Source organism: Cibotium barometz, chromosome 11 (assembly GCF_041138505.1).
Source record: "Cibotium barometz isolate CiBa-2024 chromosome 11, ASM4113850v1, whole genome shotgun sequence".
NCBI classification, from domain to species: domain Eukaryota; kingdom Viridiplantae; phylum Streptophyta; class Polypodiopsida; order Cyatheales; family Cibotiaceae; genus Cibotium; species Cibotium barometz.
The window spans coordinates 15,648,244-15,670,265 of NC_141056.1; the positions used below are offsets into that span (position 1 = coordinate 15,648,244).

At 45.9% G+C, this 22,022-nt stretch overlaps 1 protein-coding gene across 1 annotated transcript in view; it reads left to right on the plus strand.

Moving 5' to 3' along the window:
- The window catches only part of LOC147633815 (GABA transporter 1-like), a 51,657-nt gene extending 35,572 nt beyond the window's left edge, over positions 1 to 16,085 (plus strand). The window contains exons 5-7 of the mRNA XM_086804878.1: positions 5,705 to 5,835; positions 14,725 to 14,961; positions 15,669 to 16,085. Of these exons, the coding sequence (XP_086661004.1) occupies positions 5,705 to 5,835; positions 14,725 to 14,961; positions 15,669 to 16,058 (758 nt within the window). The 3' untranslated portion in view covers positions 16,059 to 16,085. The remainder of the gene's footprint in view (positions 1 to 5,704; positions 5,836 to 14,724; positions 14,962 to 15,668) is intronic.
- The last annotated feature ends 5,937 nt before the right edge of the window (positions 16,086 to 22,022 follow it).

Sequence of the window (22,022 nt, forward strand, 5' to 3'; positions counted from 1 at the left end):
TATACATTTCCACCCTCTTTTGCATGTGCATACACGTTCCTTCTCCTAACCCATGTGGGGTAGAGTCTTGCTTTGAGGTCATGGAAACCTCATCCTTGTGTACATAGGACTTGATCCTGTGAGATAAATTATTAGTTATCTCATCACGCAGGAGTTCTTTGATACAAAACTCACTTGCTTTGCCTTTGACCACTATTCATGAGATAGTTGAGAGCTTTCTCCCAAGGGTTCACACCCAATTCCTTGGCCATAGAGTCCATAGTATGTGCAATCAGACTTGGCCTTTGTGCCCTCCATAAGCTTTTGAACTTGCAGTTCTCATGAAACATCTTCAGCTCTTCCTCTTGGCATTCAATTACCTCTGTAGACTTTCCATCTTGGCCTTCAACACATTTGGGTCATCTTCATGCATCCCCTATTGGCTTTGAGAGTGTTGTCCCAAATGTGTTTGCTTTTCCACATAACCTGTATGCATATGCCTATTACCCAAAGCATTAGAAGCATGTGTACCACTTGGCTGGCCATGGGAACTAGGCCCTAGTCCACTCTGTGCATGGCTATCCATGGTGTACGACAGCTGTTCACACAGATCCCAATGCCCAAACGATTATTTCCCCATTGAGAAGAGGGAAACAACCATGCTCTGATACCATTGTACCTACACCGGCTAGGTGTGAACGCCCTTGGGCACCATTTTGTGAACAAAATGCTTATCAATACTTAAAATGTACTAGCCACAAATGCACAAGATAACTAAAAGATACATCACTGCATAGGACAAACTCCAAAAGAAAAGCACTGCACAGTACACCACCACTAGGGCTGCGAACGGGCCGACCCCCCCCCCCCCCCCCTCCCCCCCAATACTTAAAGTATATTATTAGAGTCTTTAATCCAGGTACAAAGTTCCAAGGACTTTCCACCGTGATAATCCAATGCAATGTAAATATGAAGACGCGTCACCCAAACAAAAGCGTGTCGGAGTAGGACTTGTTGAAAGAGTCAAAGTAGCTTGGTCACCAGTCTCATACACCTGGAGGAAAGTGAACATGAAAGTATTGTTCCAAGAACACGCACGATCAAGTGCTTGTACTAGAGCCTGGCTCACTTCCTCATAGAGACCGTGGTTTAGGCCTTCCAGGTACGAGTACACAAGCATGTACAGTACACAAATAGGTACAAATAAATGAACAGGTATGAGTATAGGATAACCAATAGCAGGTACTCAAACAGGTTCTCTCGGAGCTGATTCATTGCAAGTACAATTTGTACAGTAGGTATAATAGGATATTCAGCAGGTGCCACAGTGTGTACAGCTGGTACAACTGGTACAGTTCAGGTACAACAACATATGGTACCGTGTACGTACTACGGTAGCGTGCACCATGGCAGCAGGTACTGTTGGGTACAGTGTGTACATCAGCCGGTACAGTCAGGTAGTGTGTACAGGAGGGTACAGCATGTACAGCAGCAAGATACAGGCAGGTACAGTACGAGAGCAGATAGTGGGTACGGAAGCAGGTACAGTGGGTACTCGTGTATGGCAGCACGTATAGGTGGGTACAACTGCGTACAGCAATGGACAGCAGTCATGTGCATTATGGCAAGTACAGTAGCAGGTACAGGTGGATGCAGCACGTGCAGGTACAGCAGCTGTAACTATTTGGCCTTCACTAGCTCTATTCACATGATAGAACCCTTTCCCGGACATTGGACAAGTAGAAGAAGGCATGGGGACAAGGATCATAAAGTTTGCATATGAAAAAGCTCCAGTTTTGGTCAAAAAGCAGAGAAAAGCAAAAAATCAACCTGAGTTGACCGCGAGCTAGGAGCACCACTGGCAAGAGGAGAATGAGCTGGACCAAAAAGCAAAAAGCTGCTCTAGGGCCAAAAAACAAGGCCCTAAAGCCAGAAAAGCAAAGCACAAGAACTTTAATGAAAGTTGGCCTTATTTGAATAAGCATTTTATTATAAAAAGCAAAAGAGGAAAGCAAAGTGAAAAAGATCAAAAGCAAAGCAAAAGTTTGGCTAGCTTTTTAGGCAAAAAGCAGGACTCCCTTGGGTATAAAATAAGCATGAACCTCTTCATCACTTGGATCAATCAAAGTGAGGTGCTCTCCATCGTCTTCTCCAATCATAGCGTGGAGATACTATCGCCATACCACCGTACTGCCAGCTGATCTGCCTCTACCTAGTGGCCTGACAGCGCTGTTGCTAACCTGCTGTGCGGTCTTGATTTGCTGCACGCTTGCACCCGTCCACCACCGTACCACCTGTGCCTTCCGTACTACCTACGCCTGCCAGTTGCTGCCAGCGCTGCCACTTGTGCTTGCCAGCGCTGCCGCTTGGCTGGCGGGCTGCTGCCGCCGCCACCTACCACCTGGCCGGGCGCGGCCGATAGGAGCTGCTGTTGCCTTTGTTGTTCAACACCGCCTGTTGCTTCCTATCTGCTGCTGCTGCCGCCTGTGCGCCGTTGCCAGCTGCCACCTGTCCTTTGCTGTTGCCACTTGGCCAATGCAAATTATCTGTATCTGTGCACCGCGTGACTGGCTGCCAGTGCCAGCCTTCTGAGCGCCACCGACAAGAGTTGTAGCCGCCACCACCTGCTGAGCGCTGTCTGGCTGCTGCAACTGATCCTTACCGTATCGCTGTCGTACTGTCACAAAGAACTGCACTGGTTCATGCTTCTCTGTACGACCCTTTGTGGGTTGTCTCTATTCGAGATTGGGCAACATAATCTAAAGCTGGTCATCATAAGCTTCAGCTTCTACTCACATCTCTTGTGTACTTCGACAACAATTTGGGGTTCCTTGGATTTGGACTTGGATTCGAATTTGGATTGGTACTAGCCTGGTGAGAGATTCTTGTGGACACTGGGCCATCCCTGTGGTTTGCTTGACATCAGGATCTCGTACCTTGACTTTGACTTTTGATTTGGAATTCTACATCGGCATATTTGTTTGCTTTTGTATTCATTAACATATTGATCCTAGCTTGCGAGCCCGTGGATTGTTCTTGAATAAATTTGGGAAAGGGGGCGAGGCCTGTTCCCCGCCCAGTGTGTGTGTACTGTGCAAAGTTCCCTAAACCCTTCTCTCTCTCCCTCTCTCTATCTTCTCTCTCTATATTTCTATCTCTTGGATGTGGAATTTGTTACAGCACGCCCCGCTGGGCTTACAACAACTGGGTACAGGTGGGTATGACCAGTACAACAGGTTATATCCGGCAGGAAGTACAACAGTTTTTTTGAATTTCTTTGTTGACTTTGTATTGGGAGGAGAGATGATTGCTTTTCGCATATGTGAGAGAGGAGCAGGTGGGAGTTGTAGGAGAGGCGGAAGGGGTCCAACCCCTATGTGCCACATGGCACAACTCCCATCTCAAACAATGGTTGGCACCTCCTATTAGTGCCCACACATTAATGAGGGTTCTCATGGTCAAAAGGGTGGCCAAAGGTTGGGCTGGCCATACATGGGTCCCTTGGCCCCCACCAGTGGCTACTACCCAACTTTAATGAGTGCGAATTGCATAGGTTATAAAACCTTTAGAATTATAAACAAGGGTTTAAATGGATACTTACCACTTGTTCACATGCCACAAACCATGTCAAAATACAGGGCACTCGCATGGTTCACGGGTTGGCGTCCCTTGCTCGTGAACTGGACACGTCATAGCAGGCAGTCACACGAAAACAAGTCACGCGAAATCAATTTCAAGCAAGCAGAGATGCGTGCACATGCATTATGCAATGGATACATCTCCCGTTCTTGGAGCTTGTAGATAGCAGGTTTTCTTGAGCATGGAACTAGTAGATGCCTCTCTCTGATCATGTGGAAAACCCTCAAAATTCTTTGAGTCAAATATTATCACTGCACCTCTCTCCCTGCCTGGCCACTCCACGTAGAGGTCTGCTAAGATCATCTCTGATAAGGTAAATTTGGGCGTGTTCCTGGATTCATCTAGGTATATATAAGATCATCTCTGATAAGGTCATTCCACATAATGGGCTACCAGCCAACCTCGTCTATTGAGCTTGCGGGCTTATGATGTAAACGTATCCATATACTCCTCCAACTCCGGGTGATGGAAGAAGCTAGTGGGGGGTACGAGGGGCAGTAATTTGCCTCAAAGAACGTAAAACATGTATTCTGTCACCAGACAAAAAACAAGAAACAAATCAAGAAAATTAATAAAGCTGTTCAAGAAGTCAAGAAAGCAAAAAAATCAAGAAACGAGTGTTTTGTACAGAATGATCTTTAGAGTGCAAGGTCTTGGGAAAAATGCATGAAATGGTGAGGAGGAATGATTAAACTGTTGGAAATCATCTGAGGTGAATCAATGAAACACAGTTTCTGGTAATACTGATGTGTTAAGCAACACAGTTGGATAGTGGTGGGAGAAAAGTGACTTGGTAACAAAAACTCAGTTCACTTGGGCACTCAGGCTCTCAATAGGACTCAGGAAGCTCAAACTTAGTCAGTTTGAGCAGTCTTAGAAAACTTGGGTAAAGGTTTGTCGGCCTGAAGACCTCCGGTCAAAAGCTCAGGTCCAGGGTCAAGCAGAAAAGATATCATTTAATGGACCTATCTTTAGGACAGGTGAAGAGGCAATCTCAGCCTAATATCTTCATCTCGGGCGCAACACGCTTGGCATCCACCCTAAGAGTCTCACGAAGCAACCTCACCCTTCGGGACTCGAGGTCTAGGGCAACCCTATCTAACGAAACTCGGGTAGAAGGGCACGTTGGGTGAACAATTTCTCTTGACACGGACACCTTGACCCCAGAGAACAGACTCAGATCAGTCCTGGGGACTTGGCCACATCAAGGCACTAAGCCTCGGGACCAAGCAAGTCTCAGGTAAGTGAAGAGGTTCGGTCTCGGACACACCCCGTGGACACACTCCGACTTTGGCAACAAGGACACTCGGGAGAGAGGGACCTCGGGCACAAAACCAACCTCAGGCTCAAGTCACCTCGGCACAAGGGGCATTGGGCTGGTTATCCTCGGTTGAGGAGCATCTCGAGCCCAAGTCACCTCGGGTTAACACTTGTCAGGATGGGACTCTGGTGAAAAGCATTGGCTTTGGCACAAGCTAACCTTGGGCACCTATAAGCTTCAACAGCAAGCTACCTTGGGGAAAAACGGGTCTCGGGAGGGAATCTTGGCTTGTCCAAGTACCTCAGCCAAGATCACAACTCAGCCAAGGCCTCGGTCTTGGCAAGTCTGGAGGCTCAGACTGAGCCAAGGTGGTAGGTGTCAAAACAATTCTAGACTATGGTTGCTTTAGCATTTCGGTTAATTATTCCCATGTTTGTCTATGTGTACATGTGCTTTGTTTTGGTTATCTAGATGCAGGTTGATCTTTGAGCTTGTAATGCCACTGGCCGTCTTTCTCTCCCTCTCCAACTGTCAATAAGGGATCCCAAATCACTTTCAACTTCTCAATTCTTCGAAAATGCCATGACTATAACAGGAAACTTCAAAATTATGTCCCAGATATGAACCTTATGATTGAATATAGAAGAGACCAAGAACCATTGCTTTTTTTTTTTTTTTGGGGGGGGGGGGGATCATGTACCTTGTGATGCACTTATATTTTTATTTTTTCCTTTTCTGATTGAACGTGAAGTTTCTTTTTGAGATATTTTGTGGATGTCAAAGTAAGTGCTTATTTTCGACACATTTGAATACTTTTTGGTGTAGGTCTCTCTCCAAATGCTCCAGTTAAGAACTATGATGTAACGGGAGATTTAGTTCATAAGGTTTTTGGAGTTTTTGGTTCACTTGCAATTATAGCAAACAGTTTTGGAAATGCCATCATTGCCGAGATTCAGGTGTGTCCCCCCCCCCCTCCAAAAAAAAAGAAAAAGGTACGAGTATTGGGGAAGAGGGGGTTTTTTTTTTTTGGTGTAATGAAATAGAGATGAAAAACATCAAGCCCAGTGTAGTAACATGTGCATGTTCTAGGGTTGTTATGGTAGAGCTTGTTGCACTTTAAGACTTGATGTTGTATTAGGATTCAACTTTTGGATGAGTGTTAGATTGACAGTAAGAAATTGGATCTTTGTAGCAAGGTCTATAAGAGGAGTCTTACACTAGCCTAGGTAAGAGGCAATAGATGTTACCAGCATCGAGCTGCGAGCCCCCCCCCCCCCCAAATCGCGTATCTCCCCCCCTCTTCACGCCTGCCTCGTCCTCCCCCTTTGTCTGCCTGCGATCCCCCCCCCCCCCCCTCTTTCCGCCTGCGCCTAGCTTTGCCCCTTCCTGCGTCTCCCCCCTCTCTCTCACTGTCCCCTCCTTCCCCCCCTTTTTTCGCTTTTGTGCTCCCCCCGCCTGCACCCCTTTCTCCGCCTGTGCCCCCCCTCCCCCCTCCACTCTGCCTGCGCTTGCGCCTCTCTTTCTCTCCTCACCCTAGCTCCCTTCCCCCTCTCGGCTCCGACTATCCGCCCCCTCCATTCTGTCTGGCAATTTTCTCTAGTTCTTGGGATTTAAGCCTCGGCCCCATCTGGTCTTTACCCCTTAGGAGGACTCCATGGCAGTTGCTTTGTCATCCCCGACTGAGGCCGCCGTCCCTTGCCTATCTTTCTCAAAAGCGGATTTCTAGCTCCTTGCTATGACAGTTGCATCCCTAGAGGCCTCCACTCTCGTGTGCAAGACTGTTGGTGCCACACGGTGCGCGCACAACTCAGAGATCTTCTACATGCTAGCCTCCTTGGAGCGCCTGTAAAGATCATAGACATTCATCCTTTGGGGCGCGGCTACTACCAGGTTGAGTAGTGGCGTCAGATAGAATCATGCAGCTGAGCCCTGTTGCATTGCATACGGCCCAGGCCTTCTTTGCGAGGTGGCAGCACGGCTTTGACCCCTCGTCCGACCCACTAGCTGGTGTTTCAGGCTTTCACGTGACGTCTGCTTCCCAAGCCTCAAGAAGGAATACCTTCCTCTTATTCCAGTGATTGGGAGAGTGATAGAGTTCCCCCCTACTGCCGCTTCCGCGCTCGCACGTTCCATCCCTTCGCATTTGTATTACCTCATTGGAGATAGTGCCTCACATCATATCCCTTCTGTGCCTCCTCAGTGAAGGCTCGTTGGAGATAGTGCCTCACATCATATCCCTTCTGTGCCTCCTCAGTGAAGGCTCTCTTGCTAGATTCGCCAGGCCCCCCCGCCCCCCGCCCCCCCCCCCCCCAAGCGCGTATCCTGGGGCTGCCAGTGGATTACAGTTTCTTCTGATGTCTCCCTGTGGAAGGAACTGATATGTTCGAGGACACAGTGGCTCCCATTCGGATTTGTGTAGTGTTCCATCAATCTAGGCCATCCATGCCAAAGAGTGGCGCGATGATCTCTCCTTTCCCTTGAGTGTAGCCGTGGGGACGGAGTGGGATTCGGAGTCGGTGGTTGTTGCCATCAAGGGGCAGGCAGTAGAGCTTTCACACCATCTTCATGATCTGCGCATCATTGACATGCTTATCCATCTCTGGCTCCTGGCTCGGATGGAGTTGGGAGGCTCAAGCCATTAGGACGGGGAGGTGGTGTCATCCAACCTAGAGGTGCTACTCTTTGTGTTCCTTCATATCTCAATTGCAATACCTCTTTCCCTCTCTTACAGATACCTTCATTGTGACGGATAGAGTCCAGAGTATGCTTACTCTAGAGCTCAGACAGAGTGGCATCACATGGAGGATAGGATCCGCGCTCACCTGGCACGCCTTCGTCCCAGGACTAACTATGTATGCTCCCCTTCGAAATGCATGTCCAAGACTCTTCAAGTGGAGGGCAGTTCCGATAGTTCCTCCTCCCACAGAGATTGATATGTAGATTGTCTCATGGAACATTCAAGGTTTTGGGGGGGGGGGGTCTCAGTGCTTTTAGAGTAGAGGTGTCCTTAGAGGAGAGCTCCATAGAGCTGCAGCTGGGGGGACCCATCGACATTCTTTTCCTCTAGGAGCACCATCTCTCCGAGGGACGACCCGTCGCTGCGGAAGATTTTACCAAGCAGGAGTCTCACTTTTTGGTCTCCATCTTTTGGCCCCTTCCGGACACAAGGGGGAGTTTGCATTTCTGTCAGTGAGCAGCTCTTCCTGGCAGTGGTTGGCTCAGGTGTCATAGTCATTGGGTGAGCTTAGTGGGTTACCATTAGGATTGGAGAGGATTGTGTGGGTTTCCTCAATGTTTATGCCCCCAACGTTGTAGCCGGTAGAGCCACCTTCAGGAGTACAGTCTGTTTCAGTCCCTCCTGTAGGTTGACTTTTGGTGCATGGGTGGAGACTTTAACATGATCAAGTCAGCTGAGGAGTCACGGCTTTAGTCTCAAGGTCAGAGTACTCTGCTTGGGAGGAGTTGATCTTGGCACTCAGGGGACAAGACCCTTGGCACCTGCTAGAGTTTGGGCGCAGCCTCGGGAGTCTGTGTTTCTCGTGGTCTAATAGGAGGAGCACTGGCCCCAATCTCTCTCGACTTGATAGATTCTATGTGGATGAGTAGGCTTGCGGTCGTGGGGGCATGATTGGTATCTTGGCCGGCACTATCCTGATCATGCTTCGGTCATTCTGTCCTTGGAGGACCCCTGGAGGCAGGACAAGCACTTGAGCACTAGGATTTCGAACAGCCTCATATAGGACCCTGAGATCTGTAGCAGTAGGATAGAGTAGATATGGGAGGGACTGGATTTCATCTCAGGTTCTTCCGCATGCACCTTGGATGCGGGCCTCGGCGAGATATACAGTTTTTTGCAGGAGGCAGCATAGAGTAGATTGGCGGGATTCCGTGAGCAGGAGAGGAGCAGTCGAAGGGGTCTTGTCTCTCTCCAGCGTGTTCAGGAGAGTTCCCGTGATAGCCAAAGTCAGCTTGTTGCCGCTTGTACAACGATCACATCCATAGAGGAGAGGAGGGTGGAGTGCAAATACTGCCAAAGCTTCCTTTTGAACCCAGGCTAGAGATCGAGTCATTGGGATTTCTTTGAGATTGAAGGCCCTCATAGATGGAGAGATGGTATTTGCAGGTTGCGAGGCCAGGATGGAGTTATCGTTTTTGAAAACACCCCCCCTCCCCCTCCCCCTCCCCCCCCCCCACCCTCGCCCTTCCCCCCATGTGAGAGCCATTGCCACGGATTTTTTCAAATCCCTCCTCACGGGTGCCCTGTTATCCTCAAGTGGTGGATGTGCAAGAGAGGGTCTGGTGGCACACGAGAGAGGTGGTTCCCCTTGCTCTCCGGACCTTCTTCCTTCTTTCTTTGCCATTGGGATCTCATGTAAGGCGGCCTTTGAGCAGCCTTCAATGAGATCATGACTATAGGCACCGTGCCAGAGAGGCTCTCAGAGGGTTTGATTCACTTGATTCCTAAGGAGGGTGGTAACAAATTGGAGATTCGACACTGGAGACCTATCACCCTCCTTGGGACCACCTACAAGATTTTGGCCAAGGCCATCAGTTGGAGACTTTAGCCTTTCCTCCCCGACTTGATCCATGACACTCAGACAGGATTTGTTGAGGATCGGATCATTCTGGAGAACATCTTCACTTTCTGGGAGGCGATAGCTTCGGCCAGAATGCGGCAATAGGACCTCATTGTGCTCCTTTTGGAAGTTGAGAAAGCTTATGATAGAGTTGATTGGAGCTCTCTGGAGGGCATGATGTACCGTCCCAGCGGAGTGGATCCGCGGTGTTTCAAGCCTCTACTCTGCCTCTCAGAGTTAGGTTCTCATTCAAGGAGCTAGAAGGGACATATTGTCCCTTTCTCGCTCGGTCCGGAAGGGCTGTCCAGTGGCACCATACCTCTTTCTATTTGTTGCTGAGGCAATGGCAGTTTTCTCTCGGCTCAAGAGACGGGGCTCTAGGGGTTGCGTCTCCCATCCGTACTCAGGAGCAGCTGTTGGACTCAGAGTTTGTAGATGACACAGTAGCATAGGTAATCTCCATAGATTTGGAGAGGCAATATAGATTTTTTGTCGCGCATCAGGGGTGCAGATCAACTGGCACAAGTCGTGTGGCTTTTGGGTAGGCTCTACACCCGCCCCGACTTGGCGTCTAGTTGAGGCTTTCCAGGGGATCCCGAGGGGCACTCCAATCCGCTATCTTGGATGCTAGGTGGGCATTGATATCTCCTTCGAGGAGCAGCTCGCCCCTCTTCTTCTGAGCATTCGGAAGAAGCTTTTGTAGTGGAGTTTAGCGAGGCTTCCCTTAGCCGGCCGTGTGGTGGTGGCAAACTAGGTCCTTCTTGCCACCATGTGGTATATTATCTCTCGCGGGTCCTTCTTTGGAGCCTGCATTGGTAAAGTATAGTGGTTGATCCGCAACTTTTGTGGGCCAGTGATGGGAGGCCTGCTTGGGCCAAGGTGGCTTGGAGAGTGATCATTCAGCCGCGAAATAGAGGGGGCCTAGGCATCATCGACCCTGCCATTTAGAGTCGTGCAAATTGATTGTTAGAGGACTTCTCCCAAGTGGTGAGCCTTAGAAGGACTTCCTCTTGGCCAAGATTTCAGCCCGTACTCCAAGCCTAGGGGCCCCGTGGCCGCAGAGCACTAGATGGATCTTCACAGAGATGTGGGCGCGTGTCTTTAGCCTAGCTTTTGAGGATAGATTTGTTGCTAGCCTACTCCGAGCTTGGGTTGCCTCAAGCCGGCCCTCTAGCAGTCAGTTCCGGTAGCCTCGAAGGAGCGTCTTCGACAGGCCTTGATTTGGAATCCCTTGGTCCATTTACCGAGTGGCCACATGCCAGGGGCCAAACCTCGTGTGTCATGGGGAGCGTTGAGCATAGGACTTGCCAGATCCCTTGGAGATCAGCTTTCCCCTGAGGCTCAGGAGAGAGGCTTGGTTGGGATCCGGGATAGAGACGGACTGAGTCTTGACATCGACTCTGCTATTTCTTAGGAGTGGTTGATCCCTATCCTAGACCCCACCCTGACGCCGCCCCCCCCCCCCCCCCCCCCCCCCCCCCCCCCCCCCGCGCGCAGTGGCTGGGCGTGTCTACTATGCATGATATTCTCTTGGCACTTCATGGCAAGGATGAGAGCTGTGCTTTGCTCACTTTTTCAATTGGACCCCATGACAGATTAAAGAGATCAGAGCCCCCTTTGGATGACTTCAGTGGATGCACCTTACAGAGGGTGAGGGTGATTGGATTTCAGGCACATGAGTGGCACATTGACCTCGTACTGGCCAAGGTGGCCAGGGAGAGATGTTGGCATTCATGGATTTGGGAGAGCCGGCCCCTCACGCTCCTCTAGTGGGATCCGAGGGAGTGGACTTCGCGGGATCCAATTGACAGGGAGGAGATGTTGAGTACCCTGTTCTTCGCATACACCACACGGCTAGGCCGTAGGATCCAAATGCCCAAGGTCGAGGCCCTGGCAGCAACGGCACAGTGGCAGTCCTCTCAAGGCCTCTCATAGCGCTTTCTCTCAGATTTTTGGAAGAGGGTCTGGGACCTCGAAAGTTCACCCTCTTTTTCTTGGTTGTCGGTACACAGGACTTTGGTGGTTGGCATGTGGTTGGTCATTGGTGGGGTCGAATAGTTGCTTGTCTGAAGTGCGGCCACTGTCAGGAGTCTTAATGACATTGTCTTTGGGATTGCACGAAGGCTCAATAGATTTGGCAGCGATTTCTCTGCATTTTCACGATGGGTAGGACCTCGACTCGCACCATTTCATGGGGCACTGTCGCTTGGGCCACTGAGGCTGAGCTTGTCATGGCTTACGAGGAGGAAGATGGGGGGCTAGCCCTCCAGGTCTCTCACCTTCGCATTTTGGCAGTACCAGTTCTAGCCTCATCTACTGATCATTGGACTCCGGGTTCATGCCAGAGATGGGAGATTTGTAGCAGCATTGCAGCATGGCGCATCTAGAGAGCTAGATGCAGCGAAACCATCGAAGGCACCCACACTCCGCATGCGGAGTCCATCAGGAGCATCTGGCTCGACATCATTCATACCCTCCGCGGCTAGTGGGGGAAGTTGGAGGGTGGCTCTGATCGGTCACGGCATGCGGAAGCGATGAAAAGCCTTCTTGAGACTCTAGCGGCCTGGCCCTTTTCTCACAGATAGAGGTGGTGAGTCCACTTGGCACTACAGACCACCCCTAATGAGATAGCCTTCTCCTCATAGAGCGGGCAGCCAGAGGAGAAAAGCATCTTTCACCACACCTTGATTCTTTGATCCTCGCCCCACACATGGAGGTGAGTTTGTATCTAGCCCTTCGTGGTTGTATTTAGCCCTTTGTGGCTGTTTTTTGATAACTAATAGAAGTATCTTTTTCCCGTGGAAAAAAAAAGAGGCAGTAGACATGGGTAGATGCTATGGATGGATGTCCGGATCTGAGGATTGGCTTACATAGGCTTGTCTCCTTGGCATTCACGAGGACATGAATTGAACTGGAGAAGGGAAGTATGTTTAGACATGCCTAGGATTAGGGCTAGGGATGTGGACTACCCCAGGTTAGGGTTAGGGCTTAGCTAGGGCGTAGGGACTTGGAGGCGCTAAGGGCGCTAATAGCAGGATGAGGTCTATATTGGCTTATAATTAACAGCCTAGGGCTAATAATAGATAAAGGCTTATAAATAAGGCAAGAAAGCTTATAAATAAAGCAAGGGCCAATAATAGCCAAGTTATTGCTATATAAGAGTGACCTTGGGGGCATTTATGAGTTATTGAGGTATCCACGCGGTAGACAAGGAGGGCTACTAGGGGCATGCAAGACCTCATGGCCATGGAGTTGCAAGGTAGGTGGTTTTGCTTGGTGGTATGGGATGCTAGGTTAGGGCCATCGATACCAAGCAGGTGTGCGGCAATCATACCTCAGGCTCGGGGTTGGTTCGAGACATTGAACCTATGGTTGGGTGGTGAGTCGGTGGACACAATCTATTGCGGTCATGCGATGTTTACGATGCCAGTCTATGAAACCTCGTTAGGGTTTCGGTTCTAGGTTAGATGATCCTTGGGCTTGATCTATGGAGACCTTTCATCTAGATTCTAGAATTACCTTGGAAGGTCAATTTTATGGACTTTGTAGTTTCTAGACATCAACCTCCTTTTCTTTACCAAAATCCTTTTCTTATAATTTCTTTGGAATATTATATAGAAATTAATAAAGAAAACGGTTATCTATTTGTTTAACTTCAAAATTTTAAGCCTTTTTTTAAAAGATACAAGAGCACATATTCGCATAGTTACCCGAAATGCTTTCAATTTGGAAAGAAAATGGTTTTAGAAATGCAAAAATGAATTCGTGCAAATGTAGTGCAAATTTGGGATAGTTTTATATGTATATTTATAATCTAAGAAACAACATTAGGTATTGCATCAAATCTACATTTTCTTGAGGGGAAACATACAATTTAGGTGAATTGAAATTCCCAAATTTGGGGGACATACGTTTTACCTGCGTTTGCTGAGGGGAGGTTTCACCTGAAGGTTGGGTTGTGGCAGGGGGCAGGTGTGAGGCCAGTAGAGCAGGAACCCTTAGGAGAAACTCTTGTAGAGGTGCGTACCAGTGTGATGAAGAGAAGAAGCGCATGCAATATGGCCCGTGGTGGCACACGAAACACTGGCTAGGCAGGCCCAACAACTCAAGCCTGTGCATGAAGTGAGAACAGTCTAATTGCGAAATTGCGGCCATGGAGTCCTCTGAAAGGGGAAAAAGACCAGGGGCAGCCAACTAACTGACAAAAGAGGGCACTGGAGAAGGAGCAACAGCCATAAGAAGGCGGGAGATAAGAGGCTGGAAAAAACAGGGAGGAGGAAGAGCAAAAATTAGCAGAAAAAGAGGAAGAAGAAACGGAGAGGGGTGGAACTTGAAAGAAAAGGGGGGGAGGAGAGAGAGGGGGGGCGTTGCAGCTTGCAAGCGGGAGCTCCTGCTCAATGATGCCCTTGCACCACGTTTTCCAATAGAAATGTCCAAAATTGAATGGTGATTGAAGGAAGAATCATACATTTGGAGAAATGCCCATGTTTGGAGGCATTTCTCCCAAATTTACCCAATGTTTAAATATAAAATTCAGTGTGTAAATACCATTACCCAAATGTGAAAACACAGGTGAAATCCCTCATCCAATATGCCCATTTGCTAGCCAATATGTGTGTGCCTCTCTCTCTCTCTCTATATATATATATATATATATATATATGCGCACACAGGCCTCTTTTTTTTTTGGGGTGAAAACCACTATTTTATCTTATATTGGAGAACCCTCAAAATGAGAGGCTCATATTGAAGCACATCTAAAAGCAGTGGAAAAACACTTCGTAGTTCTGCTGATCAATTTGCTGCAGCTCAAGACTATCATGCAATGACTGACGTAGTGATTGACGGAAGTAAATATACTTGTCAATCCGAGATGTGCGAACACCTCATAATTATGATCTATGCACATATGTCTACACACACACACTCACTCTCTCTCTCTCTCTCTCTCTCTCTCTCTCTCTTTTGCTCTATATCTATATTCCCCCCACCACACTCACACACACACATATCTATATATGTACATGCGTGTGTAGAAAACTCTATATTTCCCCCCCCCCCCCACCCCACACACACACACACGCATATCTATATATGTACATGCGTGTGTAGAAAACTCTCTCAACAAAGAAGCTTTGTTGAAAGCTTTAACTAGGTAGCAAAATTTGATGTTTTTTTTTTTTGGGGTCATTTTTCTTTTTGAGAGTCGTTACCAGAAAAGAAGCGAGTGTTTGCTTCTATATGACCATATGTATGTATGTATTGCAGGCTACTGTTTCTGTGCCCGTGGCAGGCAAAATGGTGAAGGGCTTATTATTGTGCTACAGTGTTGTGGTATCCACTTTCATATCAGTTGCGGTGTCAGGGTATTGGGCATTTGGAAATGCTGCACGAAGTAATATATTTGACAGCATGTCTCCTAAAAACGGTGTCCGTTTGGTTCCAACAACACTACTCGTCACCACATATGCCTTTGTCTTCCTCCAGCTGATAGCTATCTCTGTGGTATTGTCTCATTTTCTTTTACCTTATATTAGTGTAGAGCTAGAACACAATTGTTTCTAGGTAAGGCATGGTGGTTGCATAGGGTTGTCATTTAATCACTTTCATTGAATCCTGTATACAACACGTAAAGCAGGGGGTATAACATCTGTTTACTACACCCCCTAACATCTGTGTAAAGGTTGTGAATCCACTGAAAGCAAGTGTAGTGTTTACAGCAACCAACTTTGTTGGGGGCGTGCATTATAGGGCTTGAGACAAGCTCCATGCCTGTGAAAGGGTGGGATTGTGGCAGCCCATTGTACGTGGACAGGTGGGACCAGTACGTGTATGCAGATACGTACGTGTACTACATACATACATACATACATACATACATATGTACATCTGGTAATACATGCTTTAGTAGAACCAGGGCACGAAAAAAAAGTTTTCACCCAAATGGTGAAGAACCTTTCTCTCTTAAGGTATTTCTTTCTTACTTTTGAATACGAAACTTTCAACTATATTATTTAAGAGGTGCAAAGTACGCTTAACCCTGGTTTATTATATATATATATATATATATATTGGCACCAAGTAGAATGAGCCATGATGATTGATTTAGGGTTGGATCACGGCCGTCCGTTGGCAGATGGCCAGGGGATATGGGAAGATGTGTAAAGCGGTCTCTGAGTGAAGTCCTAATTTTGAAAATTTTCTTTGTGAAGGTCTATCTGCAACCTGCATTTGAAGTGCTGGAGGCCCAATTTGCAGATGTGAACAAGGGGAGGTTTTCAATCCGCAATCTGGCCCCTCGGCTCTTGGGACGATCTGTATTTGTCGGAACGGCCTCCTTTTTTGCAGCCATGCTTCCATTTTTTGGAGACATAAATGCACTCATGGGAGCACTAGGATACACCCCAATAGTCTTTGTATTTCCAGTTATATTTTCCATCATCGTTTTCAAGCCTCCAAAACACAGCTTCAAGTTTTGGCTCCACATTGGAATGATCTTTTTTTTCTCTCTACTGACGATAGTAGGCTCTGTAGCAGCTCTTGGGCAACTCTCCCTTGATGCAAATAAGTATAAAGTCTTTGCTGATGACATTATTTCATGAATGCACAAGTAGCATTATTTGTTTAGAGCTGGTTTTTCTTTTCTTAATTGTTTTTTTCCTACTTATGCATTGAGCACTTCCCCTAATCAAATGCATCCTCTTATTTAAATCAGATGACATTTCAAGTCATTTCCATCTTTGTATCACTATATCAATATATGCATGTATATGTATTGATATCCGTATGCAGTAGAAGGCCTTGCCACCAAAGTCCAAAGGAAAGCCATTGTGAAAGGTGAAATAGAAGCCAAGAAGATATAGACAAATTAAGGTTCTAAATGGTGATGAAAAAATGCAAGAAATTGATGTAGTCACTCGGTAGTCATCAAATTGGATGGTGAACATGTGAAGACGTGTCATATTCAATGTTGGAATTGGTTAAACACGAGCAGGCATAGGTAGTCCAATTGGCTGAAGTCTTGAAGTCTTCAGTGTGATGCCCAGCTTCGAGTCTTGCTGGCTTAGTGGAGCACATGCTGAATGGATGATGGGCACCCTCTCCAAATTTGGATGTGGTACAGTGAAACATTTGTTATTTTTGCTGGAAAATTATCTCAACTCCAGGAGGGAATCACTCGTACTTTCCAAAACATCAATCATTTAGAGTTGTGCTCTCTTAGGTGAGGTAATGTAAGCTAGTACCTAGTTTGTACACACCAACATATGCTTGCACCATTAGAGTTCGTGCACTAGGATGGATACTTCACAAGCAGCATGCCTTCAAGCTTATGTCAATGCTATAAATGCAATGCCTTTATATACCCCCCACCCCCCGCACAACCGGCCTCTCTCTCTCTCTCAATGTGTGTGCACATGCGTATATGTGTTGTATGTTTAAGTACTCTCTCTCTCTCTCTCTCTCTCTCAATGTGTGCATGTGCGAATATGTGGTGTGTGTATGTGCTATATGTATACATATGTATATGTGTTATATGTATATGTATGTACTCTCTCTCTCTCTCTCTCTCTCTCTCTCTCTCTCTCTCTCTCTCTTTGTAATAGAAGATATATTATGAAAATTACTTTATAAATGGCCACATGGCCGCCATGTGATGTACTAGCTTTCCCTCACTAATTGCTCCGAACCATAGATATAGCTCGGAGTATCCTCATCCAATATATAGTCGTGTCATTTCTCACCAAATGAGCTGACTGCAAGGAAGAGACCTGTCACAATAGGTGTTGTATATGTTTATGTACTCTCTCTCTCTCTCTCTCAATGTGTGCATGTGCGAATATGTGGTGTGTGTATGTGCTATATGTATACGTATGTATATGTGCTATATGTATATGTATGTACTCTCTCTCTCTCTCTCTCTCTCTTTTCGTAATAGAAGATATATTATGAAAATTACTTTATAAATGGCCACATGGTTGCCATGTGATGTATTAGCTTTCCCTCACTAATTGCTCCGAACTATAGATATAGCTCGGAGTACCCTCATCCAATATATAGCCGTGTCATTTCTCACCAAATGAGCTGACTGCAAGAAAGAGACCTGTCACAATAGTAGCCCTTTTATACAACCCATGTGAGCTGTAATACCAACTTTTGCATCAAATATGCTAGCATTCCTAGTTAACCAGATATGTCACAAACTTGTTCACTTGAAAAAATGAAAGCAAATTGAATGTTCTGGGTTATCTCGCCCATTCGGAATCCAAAAATCAGTCTTTAATTTTTATGAGCCTATTTGTCAACGGAGTCCATACGCGAGAAAAGAAATCCCATATCTTCTTTGCGACTAGACATAAAATGAAAAGATGCAGGCATGTTTTCAAGCATGTAGTACAAAACACACAATTACCAGAAGCAATCTGTCGCTCTCGTAACTGGTCTCCCAATGGTAAGCCTTCAACTAGCATGCGTCATAGGAACACCTTCCCTTGATATGGACCATCATATGATATACTTGATGTGTTGTATGTTGGACAATGTCCCAAGGCTTTCTACATGCCTAATCTAACCAAGGTTGTTGATCAATTGAGGAATATCACCAAACGGTGTAAATGCTGTCCTCATCTTCTCCCATAATTGTATATATCCACGTGGAATCTGAAAATATTGATGGATTTTTCGAAAAGATAATAAGCGGTCTCTACGTGACAACAAAGCATCTGGAACTCTCTATAGTCCCAATTGAGCCAATTTATTTGAATTATGGCTACTCAATAAGTTTGTCAGGCCACTCTCCAAAAGTCGTGAAGTAGTCAACACCTCACTTGCCGTAGAATTTAACTGCAAAACGGGTGATCTGAAGGCTTCCATTTAGTGTGTGCCAACACCTCTTTCCATGAGATCATCAAATGAAAAAGGAGAGGTGAAGCCACCACTCGAACCTGTTGGGAACCATTCACTACATTCCATGTACCATCAATCCTTCTATTACCATGCACAAGTGCCACCTCCTCTATGAGAGCCTTAGCCATTACCACCCATGGCTCTTAAGATACGCACATATCTTGCAATAAAGGCCATCTCCTAGCGACCATATGTAATGTGACATCTAATAGGGTTGCCCCTCCACTCGTTTTCGGAGTATTAACATGTTTTCAAGAAATCCACGTCTATCCTAGCTTATTTCTTGCTCTTTTCCATAGCATAAATCAAATTGGCTCTTGTATCTGATGCAAAGCTTTGCCTGTCCATGACAATAAAGGCACGAAAAAAGATATCATGCTAATCATAATGGATTGTGTCACTTTGAGAGCGAACATGCATAGGCCAACGCTGTGATTTCCAATACATAAACTTATCATTTATCCTTGCAAAAATCCATGCCAACAAAGCCTGTGAATCAGTATCAACTCCAATCGGATAACCCAAGTGACGTGTGATGCATCCCCTTTGTATAACTTACCCATTCCATCCTAAATCAAACAAATCGCTCTTAGTACAGCTTATTAGAGCAGATTTTTGCATATTAATGCATAACCGTGAAGCAAGACCAAAAGTATCCCAAATAGCCATAGCCTTCTGAACATTATCTCTTTGAGCCTTAAGAAACATGAAAGAATCATTTGCCAATGCCTGGCCGAACATCCGCTCTCCGCTTGGAAGTGTAAGCTCTACAACTTCACCGTCCTCCACTAGCTTATCCAATCGAGATATGATTGGATGTGTAACAATTGCAAACAAGAGAGGGCTAAGTGGGCATATCCTTGCCTGACTGATCTCATCAAATGAATGGGCTCAGTCACCCCACTATTAATCATAAGCCTGGCCACTGCATGTTGGCTAATAGTATAAATCAAAGAAGACATGCGAGGGCCAAATCTCATAACCTGCATAAGCTATGAAAGAAAATACCAACTAACGTGATCATAAGCCTTTTCAATATCCAGTTGAATCATAACCACCTCTTGCCTCCAAGCCCTTGCATAATAAATTCAAGTTTGTACATTCGGTATATTATGCAAAATATTTCGACCTTTAATAAATCCATATTGCCTTGGATGATTCAAAGCAGGAAGAAAACACTACAACCTGTTGGCCAAGACCTTTGCAAATATCTCATACATGGCCCCCATCAATGTGATTGGTCTCCATTGACGTAGATTAAATGGGGATGGAACTTTAGGTAGTAAACGTATAAGCTCAACCTTCCAACTCGCAGGCATGATATCTGTATTCCACACCTCCTAAAAAATAGAAGCGAGAGGAGCCTTCAACTCATAATTATACTTCGTGAAAAGCTCATTGGGAACCCCATCCCATCCTGGAATTTTTCGTTTAGGCAAATGCTTCAACACAGCTTCCACCTCATACTTAGAAATATCTCTTTCCAATTCATTTATAGAAACATTGGATACCTGGTGATGAACCAAGTGAAACAAAGACTTTGTAGTAGCTGCAATGACATTAAGAGATATGACCTGCTGCTGCGGATCCAACAAATGGCGATAAAAGTCCATACACACATCTAGAACACAAGAAGGATCAGTAATCAATACTCCTTGCCTATCGTGCATCCTGACAATATTCTCACGTGCATGCATTAATTCTGTTCGTGAGAATGCATTCTTGTCGAGCCATGGAATGTTGTTTATCCTCCATAGCACAAAACATAATCCATTGACCTCATCTTTTACATTCCAAAGAGCAATCTTCATAATCCATCAAAACACAAAGCCAATCAATGAGAGGTACCACCACCAGCCTCTCTTTCCTTAAAATATTACACAGGATCCTCAATGCCTTCTCTCTCCGTCTGTTCGCATACTCTTCGTAGCAAAATATCCACCCGTTCTATCTCACCTGAAGTACGGGAATCACTAGGTGATGTATCTTGTCTCCACTTGACATCCGGATACTTCTTGTCCCTGGCTAAGACCATAGTTTCTTTTTTAATCAAATAGAAGAGGAAATGTTTTCGTAACTCGAGGTCTCAGATTATATCGAGGATATGATAACCTACCTTGGTTATCTTTCTCTGGAGTCCATCTTGTGGCACTAGGACGAAATGATGAAGAGACACCATGACCAGCACCCTCATTTTGATTACCACTAGAAGTAGTTGTCTAGTGAGCGCCTCTCTTCGCCACCACAAGCCAAGGTCTATCTTCTATATATGCCAAAACTTGTTTACCTTTATCTACCACTTTCTCACTTTGTTTTTCTACTTGTTTGCCCTTCTCTATATTTAAACTAGATGGCAAAACAAGAGCTAATGTATCCTTATGAGTCGGACCATGGGACACATTCGGCTGTGGTGGCTGAGCATTCACCTCCTTTGATCCACAAATTACCATTTAATAAATCATGTAACCAATCTGTAATCCTATTGAAGAATGGAATTTGTCCAGTAAAAAAGACAAATTGCAGTCTTGTTATGAAAGGATTCCACTTGTGTCACAAACCAGCATGTTTCCACTCAGGCATCTACCACTTCCTCTATTGGAACCTTGGTAGCACCTAACATGATTTGCCATCACATATGGCTACAAAATATGATTAGCTTGTGCAACTTGAAAGTCAAAAGCCACCTCATGGTTCTTGTCCTGATGTGCATCAAGAAGCAAGGTATCCTTAAGCATCCGACCAGCCTCCTTCTCTCCATATTCACCGCTAATCAATGTATGCCTTTTAGCTTGATCTTAAGACTGTGGCTCTGGCCCTCCACCACCCTTAAACTTCTTTGCATCTTCTGTTGAGACATGTGCCTCTACAAAATCCATATCTATGGTTCCCTGACTCATTTCCACTGCTCAACACCGAAAATTAATGCTTCCACCAGAAGAAGGAGAAGAGTTACGTTTCAGCCCTGCAAACAAAGAGGAGAAGATCCACTGCCCGGATGGAAAATTTGTTTGCACAAGTGGCTCCGAAAAGGGGGTAAAACTCTAGCATGGCTGATGGAGCCGCTTCAGGCTCACCCATAGATAAATTAGGGCAAAAACAAACATTGTGCAGACTAAAAATCTGCGCACAGCCCCGATCACGAATTCTCCACTGCTCGGATGGAAAATTTGTCTACACGAATGGCTCTGAAAGGGGGGTAAAACTCTAGCATAGCTACACGGCTGGTGGAACTGCTCTAGGCTCACCCTTATAGAAATTAGGGCAAACACAAACACAAACACTGTGCCATCGCTCGTACATCTCTCTCTCTCTCTCTCTCTCTCTCTCTCTCTCTCTCTCAATGTGGGCATGTGCACATGTGCAAATATGTGGTGTGTATGTATGTATGCACATACATATGTATGTATCTCTTTCAATGCTTGTGTTTGTGTGCATGCACATGGATATATATGTACGCATGTACTACCTACGTACATATACATACAAAGTTGCTTGTATAAAGATATTCAAAGTTACAAGGAAGCTTTTGTGAAATTTATAATGTAAGCCAACAAGCTATACACAAATTGAGGTTTTCAGTATCATAAGAAAAGATACAAAGCTTTGTAATATTATTTGTGTCATCACATTCAATGCTTTGATTGTGTTGAAAGAAATCACGC